A 17532-nucleotide genomic window follows, 5' to 3' on the forward strand; every position below is an offset into this window, starting at 1 on the left:
AGATAGGATGTATCCCTGGCGTACGCCCTTCCCAATTTTGAACCATGCAGTGTTCCCTTGCTCTGTTCTGACGACTGCCTCCTGGTCCAAGTATAAGTTCCGCATTAGAACGATCAAGTGTTCTGGGATTTCCATTCTTCTCAGAGTCAGCCACAGTTTGTTATGATCTACACAGTCAAATGCCTTTGCATTTTCAATGAAACACAGATAGACATTCATTAAAAATGACAAAAAAGAAAATGAAAAGGGTTGAACTCGCTCAGCATTTCTTAGGCTCAAGGAACTGAAGAACAAATTCAAACCTCGAGTTGCTATAATCAAGGATGCTTTAGGCAGAATATTAAATGATCCAAGAAGTATTAAAAGATGGAAAGAATATACTAAGTCACTGTATTGAAAAGAATTGGCAGACACAGAATTTCATGAAACAACATATGAGCAAGAGCCTATGGTGATGAAGAAAGAAGTTCAGGCTGCTTTGAAGGAACTAGCAAAAAATAAGGTCCCAGGAATAGATGGTATCCCAATTGAGATATTTCAGATAACAGATGCTGCCCTGGACGTGCTCACCAAGTTGTGCCAAGAAATCTGGAGAACAACCACTTGGCCAGCTGACAGGAAGAAATCTTTATTTGTTCCCATCTCAAAGAAGGGTGACCCAACAGAGTGTGGAAACTATAGAATATCATTGATTTTACATGCAAGCAAGATAAGCATTGCCCAAGAGGCATGATCATCCAATCAGTTATATGTAAAGGATGAGATATAGCATTCTTAGTCCATTAACAGCCCTGATCCCCTGTAAAGGAGAGTTTTCCTGAGGTGTGCTCTGCAACACTTTTTCTCTTCCAAGAGTTAAAAGGAGAGAGAACTCTACTGAAAAACAAAAATAAAAGAGGGAAGCATAGTACTCCCTGACCTCAAAACTTACTACACAATGTAAACAAAACAGCATAGCATGGTACTGGTACAATGACAGAGAAAAATGAAACAGAATCAAGAACCCAGAAATATTCAACAAGGAAATAAAACCTATCAAATGGGGAAATGGTGCTTCAGCAAATGGTGTTGGCAAAACTGGACTGCTACCTGCAGAAAGCTGAAACAGAATCAGCATCTCACACTATACACAAAAATCAACTCAAGTTGGATCAGAGACCTGGAAGAAAAGCCCAAAACCATAAAGTTCATATGAGAAAAAATGGGACCAAGCTTAGAAGGTATATGCTATGGTGTAAAGAGATTACCCAATACAACCAGAAATGCACAATTTGGAGAGGATAAAATTGATGAATGGGACTTTCTAAGGATTAAATCTCTGTACTTATCAAAAACTTCTCCCAATAGGGTGGAAAGCCTACCAACCGGGAACAGACATTTGACAATACCATCTCAGACAAGGGTCTCATAATAAGTTTACAGTCTACTGGGCCTCCAGAAGAAAAAGACTGATAACTCAATTACAAAATGGGCAAAAGACATGGAAGACATTCAGGTGGCCATAAGACACATGAAGAAAATCACTGGCAAGAAGAGAGATGCAAATCAAAACCACAATAAGATACTGTCTCACCCTAGTAGCAGGGGCAGTAAGTAATAAGTGTTGGAGAGGATGTGGAGAGGTGAGAACTCTCATAGACTGTTGGTGGGATTGTAAAATGTTGCAACCACTCTGGAAGACAATTTTGTGTTTCCTCAAAAAGTTGAATATAGAAACTCCATATTACCCAGCTATTCCACTACTAGGAATACACCCCAAGGAAATTAGAACTGAGACACAAACTGAGATTTGTACAATGTTCATAACAGCATTATTCACCATCACAAAAGCATAGAAACAGTCCAAATGTCCAAACACAAACGAATGGATTGAGAAATTGTAGTTAGTTCACACAATGGAATACAGAACTCAGGAGCAATGATTTAAAAAAAAAATACTGCATAACTTGGGAGAGTCCGGCAAGAATTATTCTGAGTGAACTAATGCAGTCTCATAAGGACAAATACAACATAAAACCATTATGGTAAAAATGGGAGGATTACTAGTAAAACATGTATGGGAACTCAAGGAGGGGAGGGCAAAGGATTAGTAGAGGCAAAACCATAGGGATGCACAATTTGGTGGGACAAGGGAAGGAAATGGGAAGGATCTGGGCGAAAAGACAGGGTAATGATGGGCAAGGTCTAATGGTGATTAATTTTATAAAACATAATGCATGAGAATGACTGTATGAAACACAATATGAATGAAGAATAGTGTGAAACATAATGTGTGCAAACTTTGTTAGAAAACCAATATATATGTATATATAAAAGGAGAGCTGAGCAGAAACCATCTCAGGTGACATCTAGGCCAACTGGCAGATGAAAGACACCCAAGCGTTGAGGACTCCTTCACAGGGTCACTTTGAGTCGCCTGTGACACGACGGCACTTAACAACAACAGCAACATATCCTACTTTGGTGAGTAACAATTGGGTTCATTAAAGCTTGTGGACTGTGTACCCATTACCTAGATATACCAATTGTTAAGCTTTTACTCCATTTGCTTTAGCATGTTCTCTTTCTTCCTCTCTTGTGGCTGCACATACTCTCCACTGCTATGTTGATAGGTGCCATCAGGTAGATTTTGACTCATAGTAACCCCATGTTACAGAGCAAAACCACAGGGTTTTCCTGATCACAAATTTTACCGGAGCAAACACCAGCTTTTACTCCTACAGATCCACTGGGTGGTTTTGAACTGCAAACCAGCTGAGTATGTAATCACTACACCATCAGTGCTCTGATTCTCTATAACAAAATAAAAATCAAACCTGCTGTCATCATGCCAATCCTGACTCACAGAAACCCTTCTGACAAGACAGAATAGAGCTTTCAATCATTCTCCTGCACAATGGCTGCTGAGTTGGAAGAGTCAGTCCTTCAGTTAGTAGCCAAACACTTAACCATTGTACCACCAGGGAACTTTCTTTCTCTACAATAGTCATAAGTAATTTTTAAACAAATATTCAATACCTTTGAAATGGATTTAGTACCAGTATTTGCAGCTGTGTAAAAAAATGCAGACTAGAAAAGGTTAACCTACCTTGGGAAGGTCCAGAAACAGGTGTTGGGAAGATCTCACCACAGGGCATGATCGGCAGATTTTACACTGAGGCTTCTGCAAAGGAAGAGTCAAGAGACAGGGTAAACTAGGGTGGAACAGTCAGGATCAGGCCTAAAGCTGTGGAAGCTGTCCAAGCAAAGCGGGAGGCCTGGTTAAGCTGCCTGATTTTCCATTTAGCTTCCTTTCATGCTTATACTCAGTCAACTCTTCAATAGTTGAGGCCTTCCCTCAACTTGGAGATTCAAGGGTGCACTGTCTTTTGTTCCTCAGTTTCACATCTCTATGAAAGAGAAAGAAAAGGTATTCTTTTTTTTCAGCAATATCCATAGCTCTTTATGGCAGATTTGGGAGAACAGTAAGATTTCCCTCAAAAACTGCCTCCCCATCTTGGAGTAATCATTAGTTTTTATACTTAGGTATTAAAAAAGCATTCTTAACATAAGCTAAGTACAGCACACTAAACTTAGTTGTACAAAGCCATGAAAAAGAGGACAGCCCTGTCCCAGGGGAAACCTCAATCAAGTTAAGGAGAGATGACTAGTATAAGAAACAATTGCAGACCTTTATATCAGGAATTACTTATTTTCTCCATAAGAATATGGCCTTTAGACATCCATCAAGACTGAAACTGAACTCATGTGGCTTACCTTTCAACCAAATGAAAGATAGAGGAGTATAATGTGAACAGTAATACCAGGGAGGGATGTACTCATTAGAACAATCAACCATGAGAGATCAAAAGCCCAGGGATAAAACTCAGACGGCAGGAAGGGCTAGAAAAGGATGAGTTTGAAATGGGAAGCACAGGGATGAGGCAGGAAGAGTGCTGTTATACTTCAGGGATTATGATCATTACAAAACAAAATATGTAAACAAAACCCAAAAAGAGAGTGGGTTAGTAATGATACACTGTGAAGACTTTAATCAGTGTCATAAAACATGTTTGAATAAACAGAATAACAATCTGCTCTGTAAAATTTAACTCAAATCATAATAAAAAAGATATGTATCAAATGTTGAATGCAAAACCAGTTTGCTCTGTAAACTTTTACTCAAATCACAGTAATAGTAAATAAAACTAAATTCAGGAGGGAATAAAAATATATTTATGTGACACAAATTGAACATATAAACACTGAAGGGTTATGGCTAAAGGAGAGCTGGGTGGGCTTATCAATAAAACTTCCAAGTGAGTTTTCACTTTGATTGGGTTGTTTTTTTTCACTTTGGGTTTTTCTGATTGAGTTTTTGAAGGCAGAAGATTAGTACTCTTCTCAGGACCTTTTTCCTAAACTGTACATGCCTGTTAAACATCTTTATTTGAATGTCTAACATGCACCTCAAGTTTAACAAAACCAAACACACTGCATATTAATATTATATATTACCAAACATACCATCACACTTTTCCGGAAAGCCTGCTCTGCTCTATTTTCCTCATCTTAATAAATGTTATTACCATCCAGCTTTATAATGTTCTTCACCAACTTTCAGTCTGTTTAGCTCTATATAGCCTGCCTCCAAATATATACCAAATCCTTCTATAGGCACAATTCATTTTATTGCACACTACTTTCACAAATACTGTTTTTCAATAATTGACAATTTATGGCAACCCTGTGTCAAGCAAATTTGTCTGCACCACTTTTCCAACATGTGCTCACTTCATGTCTTTGTCTAACAATCTGGTAATTTTCACAGTATTTCAAACTTTCTCATAATGCTAGTGCACACTTAATAGTCTACAGCATAGTTGGTGTAAGCATACTTTTGTATGTACTAGGAAACAACAAAAACTTTTTCATAGGACTCAGTTTATTGAGGTAGTCTCTAACCAATCAAAACTCTCCCCAAGGTTTGCCTATAACGCCCTCCCCACTTCTACTGCAGTCATCATCCCATACTGTATTTTTATGCAATGTGCACCATTACCATTTTGGTTGTTCCCAGCCCTCTCAGTCCCCTGGCACGCTAGCTTCTTACACATTCTATACGCAGGACTACTCTACCCTTCAACTGGTACTTTTTTCTTGCTTCTCCCTCATCCATTTTCCAAAAAGCAGTATGCCATTGTACTAGAGTAAAATCTAAATTCCTTCCATGTTTATAAGGCTCTGTGTTCTGTCATTTCACCACAATCCACTCTCATAGGCCTTCCTTCAAGTTCTATCTTCTCTGCTCTGTACTGCCTCAAGGTGTCTGTATTTCCTGGCCTTTCTGCTTGGGACATTCCATTCATTACCTGGCTAGCTTTGGCTCGTTTTTCAGCTAAATTCTTAATTCAAATGTTACATTCTTTGTGAGGATTTCCCTAATCATCTACTTAAACACTTCTTCCTGAAATCATTCTGTAATTTATTATGTAATTATATCATTTCCTATATAATACTAGTCTCCTCCATTACCTAAAAACTTGTTTTGTTCACTGCTATATCCCCAGAACCTAGTATAAGATTATTGAATGAGTGAATTTTTTTAGAAAAGGGATTATCATGGACTAGTAGAAGAAATGGGCTATTCATGATAGAAAGATATAAAACATGGTAAAACTGGTGATATGGAGCAAGAGCTAAGATAATATAAATTAGTCTGTCTCCTAGTACACAGTATACACACAAGTATATCAAATGAACTGAATGGCAAGTTACTAAGATTGAATAAAAAGGCTACTTGTTTTGTTAAAATAAAAATTCTGACGGGGATGAAACTGGGAGTCTTTTGAGAATAGGAATTGTCACCTTCTTGGCTTCCATAATGTCCCCTCACCTTGAGCTCCATGGCATTGATTAGCTTCCCACACTTGTCACACTGGTCACCCCGGGCCTCTTCATAGCCACAGAAGGGACAGATACCTTCCACAAAGCGGTCAGCCAGGAAGCGGGCACAGTGGTCACATCTCAGTTGCTCCACATTATCTTGCAGCACAAAACCTCGTGCCAACAACCTCTGGAAGATGTCCTGAGTGATTCTGGTGGGGTGAGCAAGGAATACATGAATGGCAGATCAAGAGAAACTGATGTACCCAACCTCTAACTACTCCAACCAGGAAACCAAGTTCATTTAGTACAAACTACAGATAAGTCAGGAAGTTGGTTCCTCAAGGCTTTAAGCTATCTGCTTATTTTCAAGGTATTTTTACTGGATGAGGCTGAACCCCTGGCTCATATTCTCTAAATGACTAAATAATTCCCTTCCCTCAACATGTCAGAATGTATTTTTAGGGTATTCCAACTATCTGTACATCATTAGCAAAAATCTCCAAAATTATATAGTTCTGTCTTTCTTTAATATATCCTAAGAAAATCAATTCCAAAAAGTTTTAAAATTTGCATAGTGATATCAGGCAGCTGACTGTCCTCTATGTAGTGTTTTTAAGGATGGTTATCAGGAAGAATGATAATCCCTGTTAAGCACAACTGCATACGGGAACGGGAGAGAACATCTAAAGACTCCTTGGTAACCAGAGAGAAGGGAAGCAGCAGAAAGAAGGATCCTTCCAATGAGCCTAAGTCCTGCCTCTTCCCTTCCTCAGGCCCCCGTTCGGCCCATGGTGAGGCTCCTGAGCAAAATAAATTCACACACTAATGCTCCACTGCCTGGAATAAATATTCAGTTCTTAAGTATCACACTCCACTGGTGTGGATGGTTCGAGTGCTTTTCTGAAGAAAGGCCTGACAACCTACTTCTGAAAAATCAACCATGGGAAATACTATAGCCCACAGTCCTGTGCTGACACACATGAGGTCACCATAAACTAGAATCAATATGACAGCAACCAATTTAGTTAATGCAAGTTCTTAGACTGTCACCTTTTTTCCTTCTGTCTTCCTGACATCCTCATTGCCCTGAGGCCCAGCCATTACCCTCACTTCTGCCCCTAACTTCAGTAAAATTACCTGGTCTGCTGTGGAGTGGTGGTGCGACCAAAAATATCAAATGAGATATTGAACCAGCGGTATATATCAGCATGGATGACATGATACTTGTCGCAGATCTCCTGGGGGGTCAGTCCTTCCTCCATAGCCTTGGTCTCTGTTGCTGTACCATATTCATCTGTCCCACACAAATAGAGAGTATTCCACTGACGTAGGCGGCAGTACCTAAAAGGGAATTTGCTAATCACAGGGGGCCACTGATTCTCCCTTGTCCTCAGGATTCCTTCACCTGCTACCCTGGTATCTGTTCCCTCAGGGCCCACTCAAACCTCAAGGTCTCCTCCCCCCAGCACCTGGGTGTACCTGGCAAAGACATCTGCACTAAGCACACAACCAATGATGTTTCCAAGGTGGGGGACATTGTTGACATAAGGGAGAGCACTGGTGATGAGCACATTCTTCTCCCCAGTCACTGGCAACCTGATAGGAAAGGAAGAGAAAAGACCAGTGGCAGAGATGCAAGGGTCTGAAGTTAGATTCAAGAGGGATCAAAAGTGTACAAATACTCAAAGAGCTGTTCTCTAGTAAAAGGATTATGGGCATTGTCTGTTAAGTATGCTAAAATTTTTCCTCAATAAGAACTCTTCCATGGGAGCTCTGGTGGCCGAGTGGCAAGAAGCTGCACTGCAATCCTAGAGGTGTGCAGTTAGAATCCACCAGATGCTCTGCTGGAGAAGGAGGAATAATCTCCCCCTATACCAGTCAGATCCGATTTGACGGTACATGAGGGAAGCCGAATATCAAATTTAATAATAGTAGACCAAATGCTGTATCGGGAAATGAGGGAAGCTTAATACAAGCTGAAGGTCACCTTGTGACACTGGGGCATTGCCTAGGAGTCAACACTGTTCTTAGTTTGTGTCAAATGCATCCCTCCCTCTTGAGATTAGCATAAAGAGGAACTTGGCCTTATCTGTAAAAGACTTCACCATTATCCTTTGTTTTGTACTTCCTTGTAATTTTACTTTTTTTAATCTTCCTTATGATTCTAAATAAATACCCAGAGAAGCATGGCTTGGGGCCTTCAGTCATGGGAACTGTTGGCCCCCTATTTTTCATACTCTCTGTTCTATATCATTCCTGGTAGTCTGTCTCATTACTAATAATTATAGAATTATTTCATTCTTTGGGACCCTTGGTCTGCAACAGGTACACACACATAAAAATTAAAAAAAAAAAAATTATAAAGAACTCTTCCCTAGAGTGCCCCAAAGCTCCTACAGTTCAGAGTTCAGAGCCTGGCTCACGGAAAACAAACTTCACCTACTCCTACTAAGAATCCTGATCCCAACACTGATCCCTGTCCCTCTTTACTATCTTGACTGCTTTTCCCTAATTAGCTAGTTCTTAGGTTTAAACTCCTGACTATCAACAAAACTCTCCCTAGATTCTGTCCAGCCACCCATACTCTCTCTCCTCCTCGAATTTAGATGTCATCAAATAACACATTTCCAGTCCTGATCTTTTCTTTTTACAGCTGCTATGGTAGTATTTTAACTTAATAATGTCCCTGAAGCTCTTATAGCTTGTTACTTCATGTACAAGTGTTACCATTTCTTTTGCACCCCTTAATTCTTCTCCCCTAATACTATGTTATTTCTTCATGGCCTAATGCAGACCAGCAGGCACCAGTTATTGCCTCCAGTCACCCTAATCTCCTCTAAAAATCCCCTATCAAATGAAACACAATGTATATGAATTATATTTGCAAACCAATATAATTTTTAACTTCCCTCTCAGTCATTCCTATTCATGCCACTCAACCTGCTATCTGAAGGAATATCTGTGTATTCCCTTGTTATGCTCCATCACAGGCAGCCATACACACATGCTCGCCTCATTAACACTGACTCTCCCCAGCACTTCTTTCATCTTCCTGACCATCCTCATCCTATTATCACTAGTTCTCTGTCATCCCCCATGCCTGTTAACCTCAGGCATCGTGAGAGATCACCGACTCCATACTAACAAGCAGATTCCCCCCATGCCCTTTCCTCCAGCTGTTTCTCTATATCCCTATTAACAATCCTATCCATTTCTCATCTTAAAGGAATTTTCCCATATAGATCCTACTCGTTTTTCCCACATTCACTGACTTCTCTCTCCATACTGAATGTCACCATTTTCTCTGAAGTCAGAAATTCCCATGTAAGAAATTAATCCCCAGGAAGCTCTACTGGCCTAGTGGCAAGAAGCTGCACTACAATCCTGAAGGCCTGCGGTTCGAATCCACCAGACGCGCTGCCGGAGGAGGGGCAATCTCCTTCTGTGACAGCTGGATCTGATTCAATGGTACACAACAACAACAACAAAAGAAATCAGACCCCACTCCTCTATGACTACTCACACTGGATTTTTCTGGGGTCGAGGTAGGGGTAAGGCTTCCAAGCCCTTTTCCCAAGCAGTGACAGCCATGGCAATCTCCTCCTCAGACAGGGTGGCCAGTTCCTCCTCCTACAAAGAATAGACAGAATCAGTCCCCTATCAGATGAAGAGACCCTCTCTTGGCCTTACTATAATTGAAGTTAGATGACTTTAGGCCAAGTTCCTCTACTAGCCACCACACCCTCCCCACCTCCAGCACCAGGGCTCTGTCTAAAAGGATCCTTCTACTCTGTTCCAAACCTCAGGCTCATTGCTGACAGCCCTCCCCTCAGGAGGCCTGGGCTGGGGCTGCTTCTGGAGGTAGGGCCGGAGGGCCAGGGCACCTTGCTGCTTCAGCACGGTCTCTGCAGCTCGCTGGCACGGCTCCTGGGTGCTCAGTGTCTGGAACCAACTGCACAGAGCACCCAGCTCCTCTGAGAGCATGGGAGGAAAGAGGGAATCAGCAAGCATGACGGATGGAATGGCAGGCAGGAGTGGGTCTCCTTTCTTTGTAAGGTTCCTCCAGTCACCTTCCCTAGGTCCTTCAACCATCTTTCCACCAAAGTTCCCCTTAGTTACACAGTAGAATGAGAATATCATATCCTACAACCTAATTTTTAACCTTCTTCAAGAAGCACATGGGTTGAAGGTGGGAATGAAGTCAGTCGTAATTCTCACCAGGAAGGTAGGCCGGGTCTTGGAGTAACGGGTACAGTGCTCCCCACAAAACAATGTCAGCTAGAGATTCTGTCTCCTTTGTTGGGGAAAGATATGTTACACAGGTAACAGTTAATTTCTTCTATTGTTAATATTACTGAACAATTACTATGTGTCTAGCATTATGCTAAACATTTTTTCTCACTTAAACCTCATCATAATTCAGTGAAGTGGCACTCATATGATCTCCACTTCATAAAGAAACTGAGATTCAGAGGTTAAGAAATTTGTCAAAGTTACACCAATATTAAGTGGCACTCTGAGCATCAGAACACTCAGAATACAGTCTGCTTTCTTCATTCTCTCAACAGATAGCCTTCTACCTATCCTCTTTTAAGGTCCAACTCACCCCAGTCAGAAAAGGACAGCCATGATGACTCAAGCTGTGGTCAATATGAGTCAAGGCTCTCTGGACAGGGGCAAGAACATCTTCTCCCTTTTTGCCTTGAACCACTAAGTAATACAGAGCAGCAGACAAGGCTGGCTAAAATGAAGAGGACACAAGTCAGGATGGTCATGAAGCTCAAGGACCAGCCAGCCACTACCCACCAACTCCTCCATGTCTCAGTCCAACCTGAAGCTCCATTGCTTCCCATTCCAGCCACTGGTTGGTGAGGTCATCTTGCTCCCAGCCCGACAAGAGAAAGAAGTATCTGCTCAGGGGAGAGCCAGAAAAGGTGCTATTAGAGGGATCTGTTGGCCAGCCCACTTCAGGATCATATCTTCTTACCCTATAGTCAAACAGTACTCGTTAATAAGACCACAAAAAGGATTGTTGTTGTTCTGTACTGTCAAGTTGGAACCAACCAATAGCTGAGCCTCTCCAGTTGGTTTTTAGAGGCCATTTAATCGCACAGGAGGAGATTAACCATCTTTCTCCTGTGGCACAGCTGATGGTTTTGAACTGCATGCATTCTGGATTACAGTGCAGCTCCTTACCACTAGGCTACCAGAGCTCCCTACAGAAAGGATTGTTGTTGATTACCTTAAAGTCGAGCACAACTCATAGCAATCCTAAGAACAAAAGGCTTCAAGCCCTTCTACAACTATAAACATTTATCAAAGTTCATAGGGTTTCCAGAAGCATGTTATTTAGGAAGTGTATACCACGCCTGTTTCCAAACCTGTCATAGTATGTTACTGGTTTTTTATGCCATTGAGTCGCTTGCGATGTATAGCGACCCTATGTACAACCGCTCTGAACCTTTCCCTGTCCTGAGCCAGTCTCACTACCTTAGACACACCAACCCCCATCACCACATTTATTGTATCAATCCATCTCATTTGGGGTCTCCCTCTTCTGCACTGTCCTTCCACCCTTCCAAGCATGATGTCCTTCTCCAAGGATCAATCTCTCCTGGCCACATGCCCAAAGCATGTGAGACGGAGCTTCAAAATGCTAGCCTCCAAGGAGAGACTTGGTTTCACCCTCTCCAAGATAGACCTATTTGTATTCTTGGCAGTCCAAGGTATGTTCAAGACTCTTCTCCAACACCACAATTCAAAGGCATCTATTCTTCTCTTATCTTTAGTCATTGTCCAACTCTCTGAAGCATAACAAGTAACTGAGAAAACCATGGCCTGGGTTAGGCGCACCTTTATATCGATACTGACGTCGTTGCTCTTCAGCACTCTGGAGAGATCCATGACAGCAGATTTTCCTAATGCAAATCGTCTTTTGATTTCCTGACTGTTCTAAGCAAGCTGTAATTGATAACAACTTCAGTCTCTTCATCTATCGTGGTGCTGCCAATTGTTTCAGTGGTGAGAATCTGTCTTCTTGATGGTGAGCTTCAATCCATATTGAAGACTTCAGTCCTTGACGTGCTTCAGTTCCTCCTCAGTTTCAGCACGCAAAGTTGTGTAATCTGCATATCATAGATTGTTAATGAGTCTTCCTCCAATCCTGATGCCACACTCTTCCTCATAAAGCCCTGTTTTCCGAATGATCTGTTCTGCATACAGACTGAAAAGGTATGGGGACAGGATGCATCCCTGATGCACTCCTTTCCTGATTTTGAACCATGCAGTGTTTCCTTGCTCTTTCTGAGGACTGCTTCTTGGTCCAAATACAGGTTTCGCATAAGCACAATCAAGTGTTCTGAGATTCCCATTTTCTTCAAGGTTAGCCACAATTTTTTGTGATCCACACAGTCAAATACCTTTGCACAGAGAGGATGTTGTTGTTGTTGTTATTATGTGCCGTCGAGAAGCCTGCGACTCATAGCGACCCTATGTACAACAGCCCTAAACTCCGCTCTATCCTGTGCCAATCGCAGTCTCTGACACTCCCATCCCAATTATCCCAGTCACTGAATCAATCCACCTCACAGAGGGCTTTCCTCTCCTGCGCTCTCCCTCCACCCTCACAAGCATGATGTCCCTCTCTAAGGACCAGTCTCTCCTCACAACATGTCCAAAGTAAGTTAGACGGAGCCCCAGAATCCTTGCCTCCAAGGAGCCACCCGGTTTAACCCTCTCCAGGACAAATCTGTTTGTTTTCCTAGCAGTCCATGGTATTCTCAATACTCTTCTCCAGCACCACAGCTCAAAGGCATCAATTCTCCTTCTATCCTCCTTGCTCACTGTCCAACTCTCTGATGCATAACAGGTGATTGCGAAGACCATGGCCTGTATCAGACGCACCTTAGTCTCCAAAGAGATACCATTGCTCTTCAGCACTTTGGAGAGGTCCCTAACAGCAGACTTTCCCACGGCAATGCGCCTTTTAATTTCCTGGCTGCTGGTGCCAAGACTGTTGACTATGGAGCCAAGCAAACTAAAGCTGTGTGCAATCTCAATCTCTTCACCATCCATCCTGATGCTGCCAATTGGTCCAGTGGTGAGAATCTTTGTCTTCTTGACATTGAGCCTCAATCCATATTGTAGGCTGCAGTCCTTGACACTCTGCAGCAGGCGCTTCAGGTCCTCCTCAGTTTCAGCAAGCAGGGTTGTGTCATCCGCGTAACGCAGATTATTGATAAATCGTCCACCAATCTTGACCCCACATTTCTCCTCATAGAGCCCAGCCTCCCCAATAATCTGTTCCGCATATAGGTTGAAAAGGTATGGAGATAGGATGCATCCCTGGCGTACGCCCTTCCCAATTTTGAACCATGCAGTGTTACCTTGCTCTGTTCTGACGACTGCCTCCTGGTCTAAGTACAGAGAGGATAGTAAACTCTAATTAAAGCTCCCTCCTTGTACCTGTAAATCCACTCTAGAACCAATACTAACCGGCAGATTGCACTGGTGGAGAAAAGGTAGGTCCCACTATCCAGCTGTAAGACAGGGACCTTAGGCCCAGTCAGGAACGGAACCACACACTCTGATGTGAGAGAGAAAAAGAGGGGGTAAGTCAATTTAGAAGAATCATTTCACATGTTCATTGAAAAGAAAAAAAGGAAGAACAATCTTCACTAAAAGGTTCTAGGATGGAACCACTAAAAGTGGATCTAGAATGAGCTTTAAATCCCACCGGTGTTTAAGAACAGATGGGGACTGCAGAAGAGAGAAGTGGTATTGGGGAAGCGCCAAAAATTAGAAATGAACATACAAATAGGATGTCATGAAAATGATCCAAGATAACAGCTGGGGAACAAAACGGAGAGGAAGGGTTGACCAAAAAAAGAATGATTTTTGTTAATAATGTAAAAAAAAATAAATCAGGTGTTTTTTTTTTTTTTTGGTTGTTAGTTGGCTTGATGATGAGATGAAACAAAAGGAGTGTGTTTAGTATGTTTTAGTGAAATTGAGGAGTTTCCTAACAATGACAAAATGGAGCAGAGTCTAAAAAGTAAAAGACTAAAGAGTGGGAAGGGTGCCTGGCAAGCTAAGGAGGTTGGGAAGGGGTGGTGCAAGATTCACTAGAAGACTAAAGAAAGGAGGCTAGGGGCGAGTAAAGGGCGGGGGTGCATGAGGAAAACGGAGCCCTAGTGACTAGTGAGTAAAGGGCTCAGATACTAAATGGAAAGTCAGCGGTTCAAATCCACCAGGCGCTGTGCAAGAAACACGTGGCACTCGGCTTCTAAAAGGACAGACAATACTGAAACTCTATGGGGGATTTTTATTCTGACCATTTGTGTCGTTCTGAGTTGGAATCGACTGGCTGGCAGTGGGCTTTGGCACCACTTTTTTTTCTCATTTTGAGAAATGAGACTGGTAGAGAAGAGGGGTCTGGGTGATCCAGGGTAATTGGGTAAACTGTCAGCAAGGGTGCAGTGGAATAAGGACGAAGGTTAGTCAAGTGCGGTTTAAATGCTGGGCGTGGTAGGCACCGCCCCCTCCTCCAGCGCCCACCAGAATGAGCCCCAGTACCTTCAGGGCCAACAGTGCTGACGAGCAGCTCGGCTCCGACCCGAGCCCGACCGGCCGCGGCCAGCACGGGCAAGCTCCCCGGTGCGCCTTCGCTCACGAACAGCCTCATTTCGCCGTTGTGTCTCACGCTGATGCAACCGGAACCGGCCTCCCGCCTCTGGGTTGAGTTGTCTTCGCAAGTCACGCCGGGAAATGAAGTTCGAATGAAGTTCCGTGCACAGCTCCCGGAAAAACTACGTCTCCCATCATGCAACACTAGGACACCGGAAAAGACTGTCATAGTACTAGAAAGGCTGTGGACTCCGCTAGAGCGGCGATTTGTGCTGGGAGGTGCAAAGACTTTTACGTTTAGGGCCCAGCCACGTTTCTTGTCGTAGTGGGCGGTGACGGAAACCACAGCCTCCTGTCGCAGTCGAGAATAAAATGACACTGTCATGATTAGGAGGACTTGCAATGGCTGACTCTCCATTCAAGTTCATAGGCATCAGAGTTTTAGAATTGGGAATTACGATAAACTTACAGTAGTGACACACTACAAATTGTAGTGGATATCCTATCAATCGAAAAATAACTCAGTTGATTGAAACACTGATTAAATACTTGTCTGCAATTGATATGCAGCAAGATATTTTGATATGTTCACATTAAAAGGAGGAAGTAAAATATGTAGGGAAAAGTTTAGACCAAAGAGAAGTAAAAAGGCTGAGTCTAGCAATGAGTATTTTATAATTAATTTTTTTAATATGCTATCTTCCCAAGCTACTCTATGAAACCTGTTCTGTCCTCCTATTTCATCAATTCTACCTTTTACTGAAGAGTCTATAAGTTGAATAGCACGTTTCAAAATCTCTTCTGATATACATTTAAGGCTTTCCTGTTTTTAAAAATTACCTTTTGCTTTCTTCATGTATGGTGGCCTTAATGTCATCCCACAATTTACCTAGTTTTTAGTCATTAGTGTTCATCAATGCTTTAATCGAGTCTATTGAAAAGGTTTTTTTAAATTAAGGTGGGATAAACTCAAGGTTGTATTTTGTCTTTCTTGGATTGGTTTTCATTTTCTTCAGCATTAATTTGAACTTTGTTGTTGTTGTTATGTGCCATCAAATTGCTTGTGACTCATAGGGACCCTATGTACAACATCTCTAACCCTGCTGCATCTTGAGCCTCTTTAATGGTCTCCAACACAGCTACCCGTATTACCCCAGTAACTGAGTTAATTCACCTCATCCAGGATCTTCCTTTCTTGCATCCTTTCACCCTTCCAAGCATAAATTCTTCTCCAAGGATTGTTCCTCCTGGCAACATGCCCAAAGTATGTGAGATTGTTGTTGTTGTTGTTGTTATGTGCCATCGAGTTGCTTGCAACTCATAGCGAACCTATGTACAACAGCCCTAAACTCTGCTCTGTCCTGTGCCAATTGCACTGTCTCCGATACACCCATCCCGATTACCCCAGTCACTGAATCAATCCACCTCATAGAGGATCTTCCCCTCCTGCACTGTCCTTCCACCCTACCAAGCATGATGACCCTCTCCAAGGACTGGTCCTTCCTTACAACATGTCCAAAGTATGTTAGACGGAGCCTCAGAATCCTTGCCTCCAAGGAGCCGACCAGTTTATCCCTTTCCGGGATGAATCTGTTTGTTTTCCTAGCTGTCCAAGGTATCTTCAATACTATTCTCCAGCACCAAAGCTCAAAGGCATCATTCTCTTTCTATCCTCCTCAGTCATTGTCCAACTCTGTGATGCATAACAAGTGATAGCAAAGACCACGGCCTGTATCAGATGCCCCTTAGTCTCCAGAGAGATACCACTGCTCTTCAGTACTTTGGAGAGGTCCCTAACAGCAGACTTTCCTATGGCAATACATCTTTTAATTTCCTGGCCACTGATGCCAAGAATGTTGACTGTGGAGCCAAGCAAACTAAAGCTGTGAACAATCTCAATCTTTTCACCATCCATCCGGATGCTGCCAATTGGCCCAGTGGTGAGAATCTTTGTCTTCTTGACATTGAGCCTCAATCCATATTGGAGGCTACAGTCCTTGACCCTCTGTAGCAAGTGCTTCAGGTCCTCCTCAGTTTCAGCAAGCAGGGTTGTGTCATCTGTATACTGCAGATTGTTGATAATTCGTCCACCAATCTTGACCCCACATTTCTCCTCATAGAGCCCAGCCTCCAGAATAATCTGTTCTGCATACAGGTTGAAAAGGTATGGAGACAGGACACTTTCCTGGCATACGCCCTTCCTAATTTTGAACCATGCAGTGTTTCCTTGCTCTGTTCTGACAACTGCCTCTTGGTTCAAGTATAGGTTTCTCATTAGCACAATCAAGTGTTCTAGTATTCCCATTCTTCTCAGAGTCAGTTACAGTTTGTTATGATCCACACAGTCAAACACCTTTGCATAGTAAATGAAACACAGATAGACATTCCTCTGGTATTCCCTGCTTTCAGCTAAGATTAATCTAACATTAGCTACAATATCCCTAGTACCACAATCCCTTCTAAACCCAGCCTGAACTTCTGGCAGTTCTCTGGTGATGTGATATTCTAGTCGTATTTGGATAATTTTCAGTAGAATCTTGTTTGCATGTGAAATCAGTGATATTGTTCTATAGTTTCCAAACTCTGTTGGGTCACCCTTCTTTGGGATGGGAACAAATATAGATCTCTTCCCGTCAGTTGGCCAAATGGTTGTTCTCCAGATTTCTTGGCACAACTTGGTGAGCACGCCCAGGGCAGCATCTGTTAGCTGAAATATCTCAATTGGGATACCATCTATTCCTGGGGCCTTATTTTTTTGCTATTTCCTTCAAAGCAGCTTGAACTTCTTCCTTAGGCTCTTGCTCATATGTGGTTTCATGAAATTCTTCTGTGTCTGCCAATTCCTTTCGATAGTGACTCAGTATATTCTTTCCATCTTCTTTTAATACTTCCTGGATCATTTAATATTCTGCCCAAAGCACTCTTGATTATAGCAACTCGAGGTTTGAATTTGTTCTTCAGTTCCTTTAGCTTAAGAAATGCTGAGCAAGTTCGGCCCTTTGATTTTCTGACTCCAACTCCTTGCATATTTCATTGTAA

The 17532-nt window shown here is 42.3% G+C and overlaps 1 protein-coding gene across 1 annotated transcript in view; it reads right to left on the reverse strand.

Annotated features, from left to right (window-relative positions):
- The window catches only part of MARS (methionyl-tRNA synthetase), a 26595-nt gene extending 11928 nt beyond the window's left edge, over nucleotides 1–14667 (reverse strand). The window contains exons 1-11 of the mRNA XM_006897589.1: nucleotides 14443–14667; nucleotides 13363–13453; nucleotides 10700–10778; nucleotides 10475–10609; nucleotides 10087–10162; nucleotides 9670–9842; nucleotides 9392–9498; nucleotides 7348–7464; nucleotides 7006–7209; nucleotides 5876–6077; nucleotides 3089–3163 (exon numbers count right to left, since the gene is read on the reverse strand). Coding sequence (XP_006897651.1) covers nucleotides 3089–3163; nucleotides 5876–6077; nucleotides 7006–7209; nucleotides 7348–7464; nucleotides 9392–9498; nucleotides 9670–9842; nucleotides 10087–10162; nucleotides 10475–10609; nucleotides 10700–10778; nucleotides 13363–13453; nucleotides 14443–14551 — 1368 coding nt within the window. The 5' untranslated portion in view covers nucleotides 14552–14667. The remainder of the gene's footprint in view (nucleotides 1–3088; nucleotides 3164–5875; nucleotides 6078–7005; nucleotides 7210–7347; nucleotides 7465–9391; nucleotides 9499–9669; nucleotides 9843–10086; nucleotides 10163–10474; nucleotides 10610–10699; nucleotides 10779–13362; nucleotides 13454–14442) is intronic.
- Nucleotides 14668–17532: the final 2865 nt, after the last annotated feature.

Source organism: Elephantulus edwardii, unplaced genomic scaffold (genome assembly GCF_000299155.1).
Source record: "Elephantulus edwardii isolate Elephantulus edwardi_28Jun2011 unplaced genomic scaffold, EleEdw1.0 scaffold00212, whole genome shotgun sequence".
Lineage (NCBI taxonomy): Eukaryota > Metazoa > Chordata > Mammalia > Macroscelidea > Macroscelididae > Elephantulus > Elephantulus edwardii.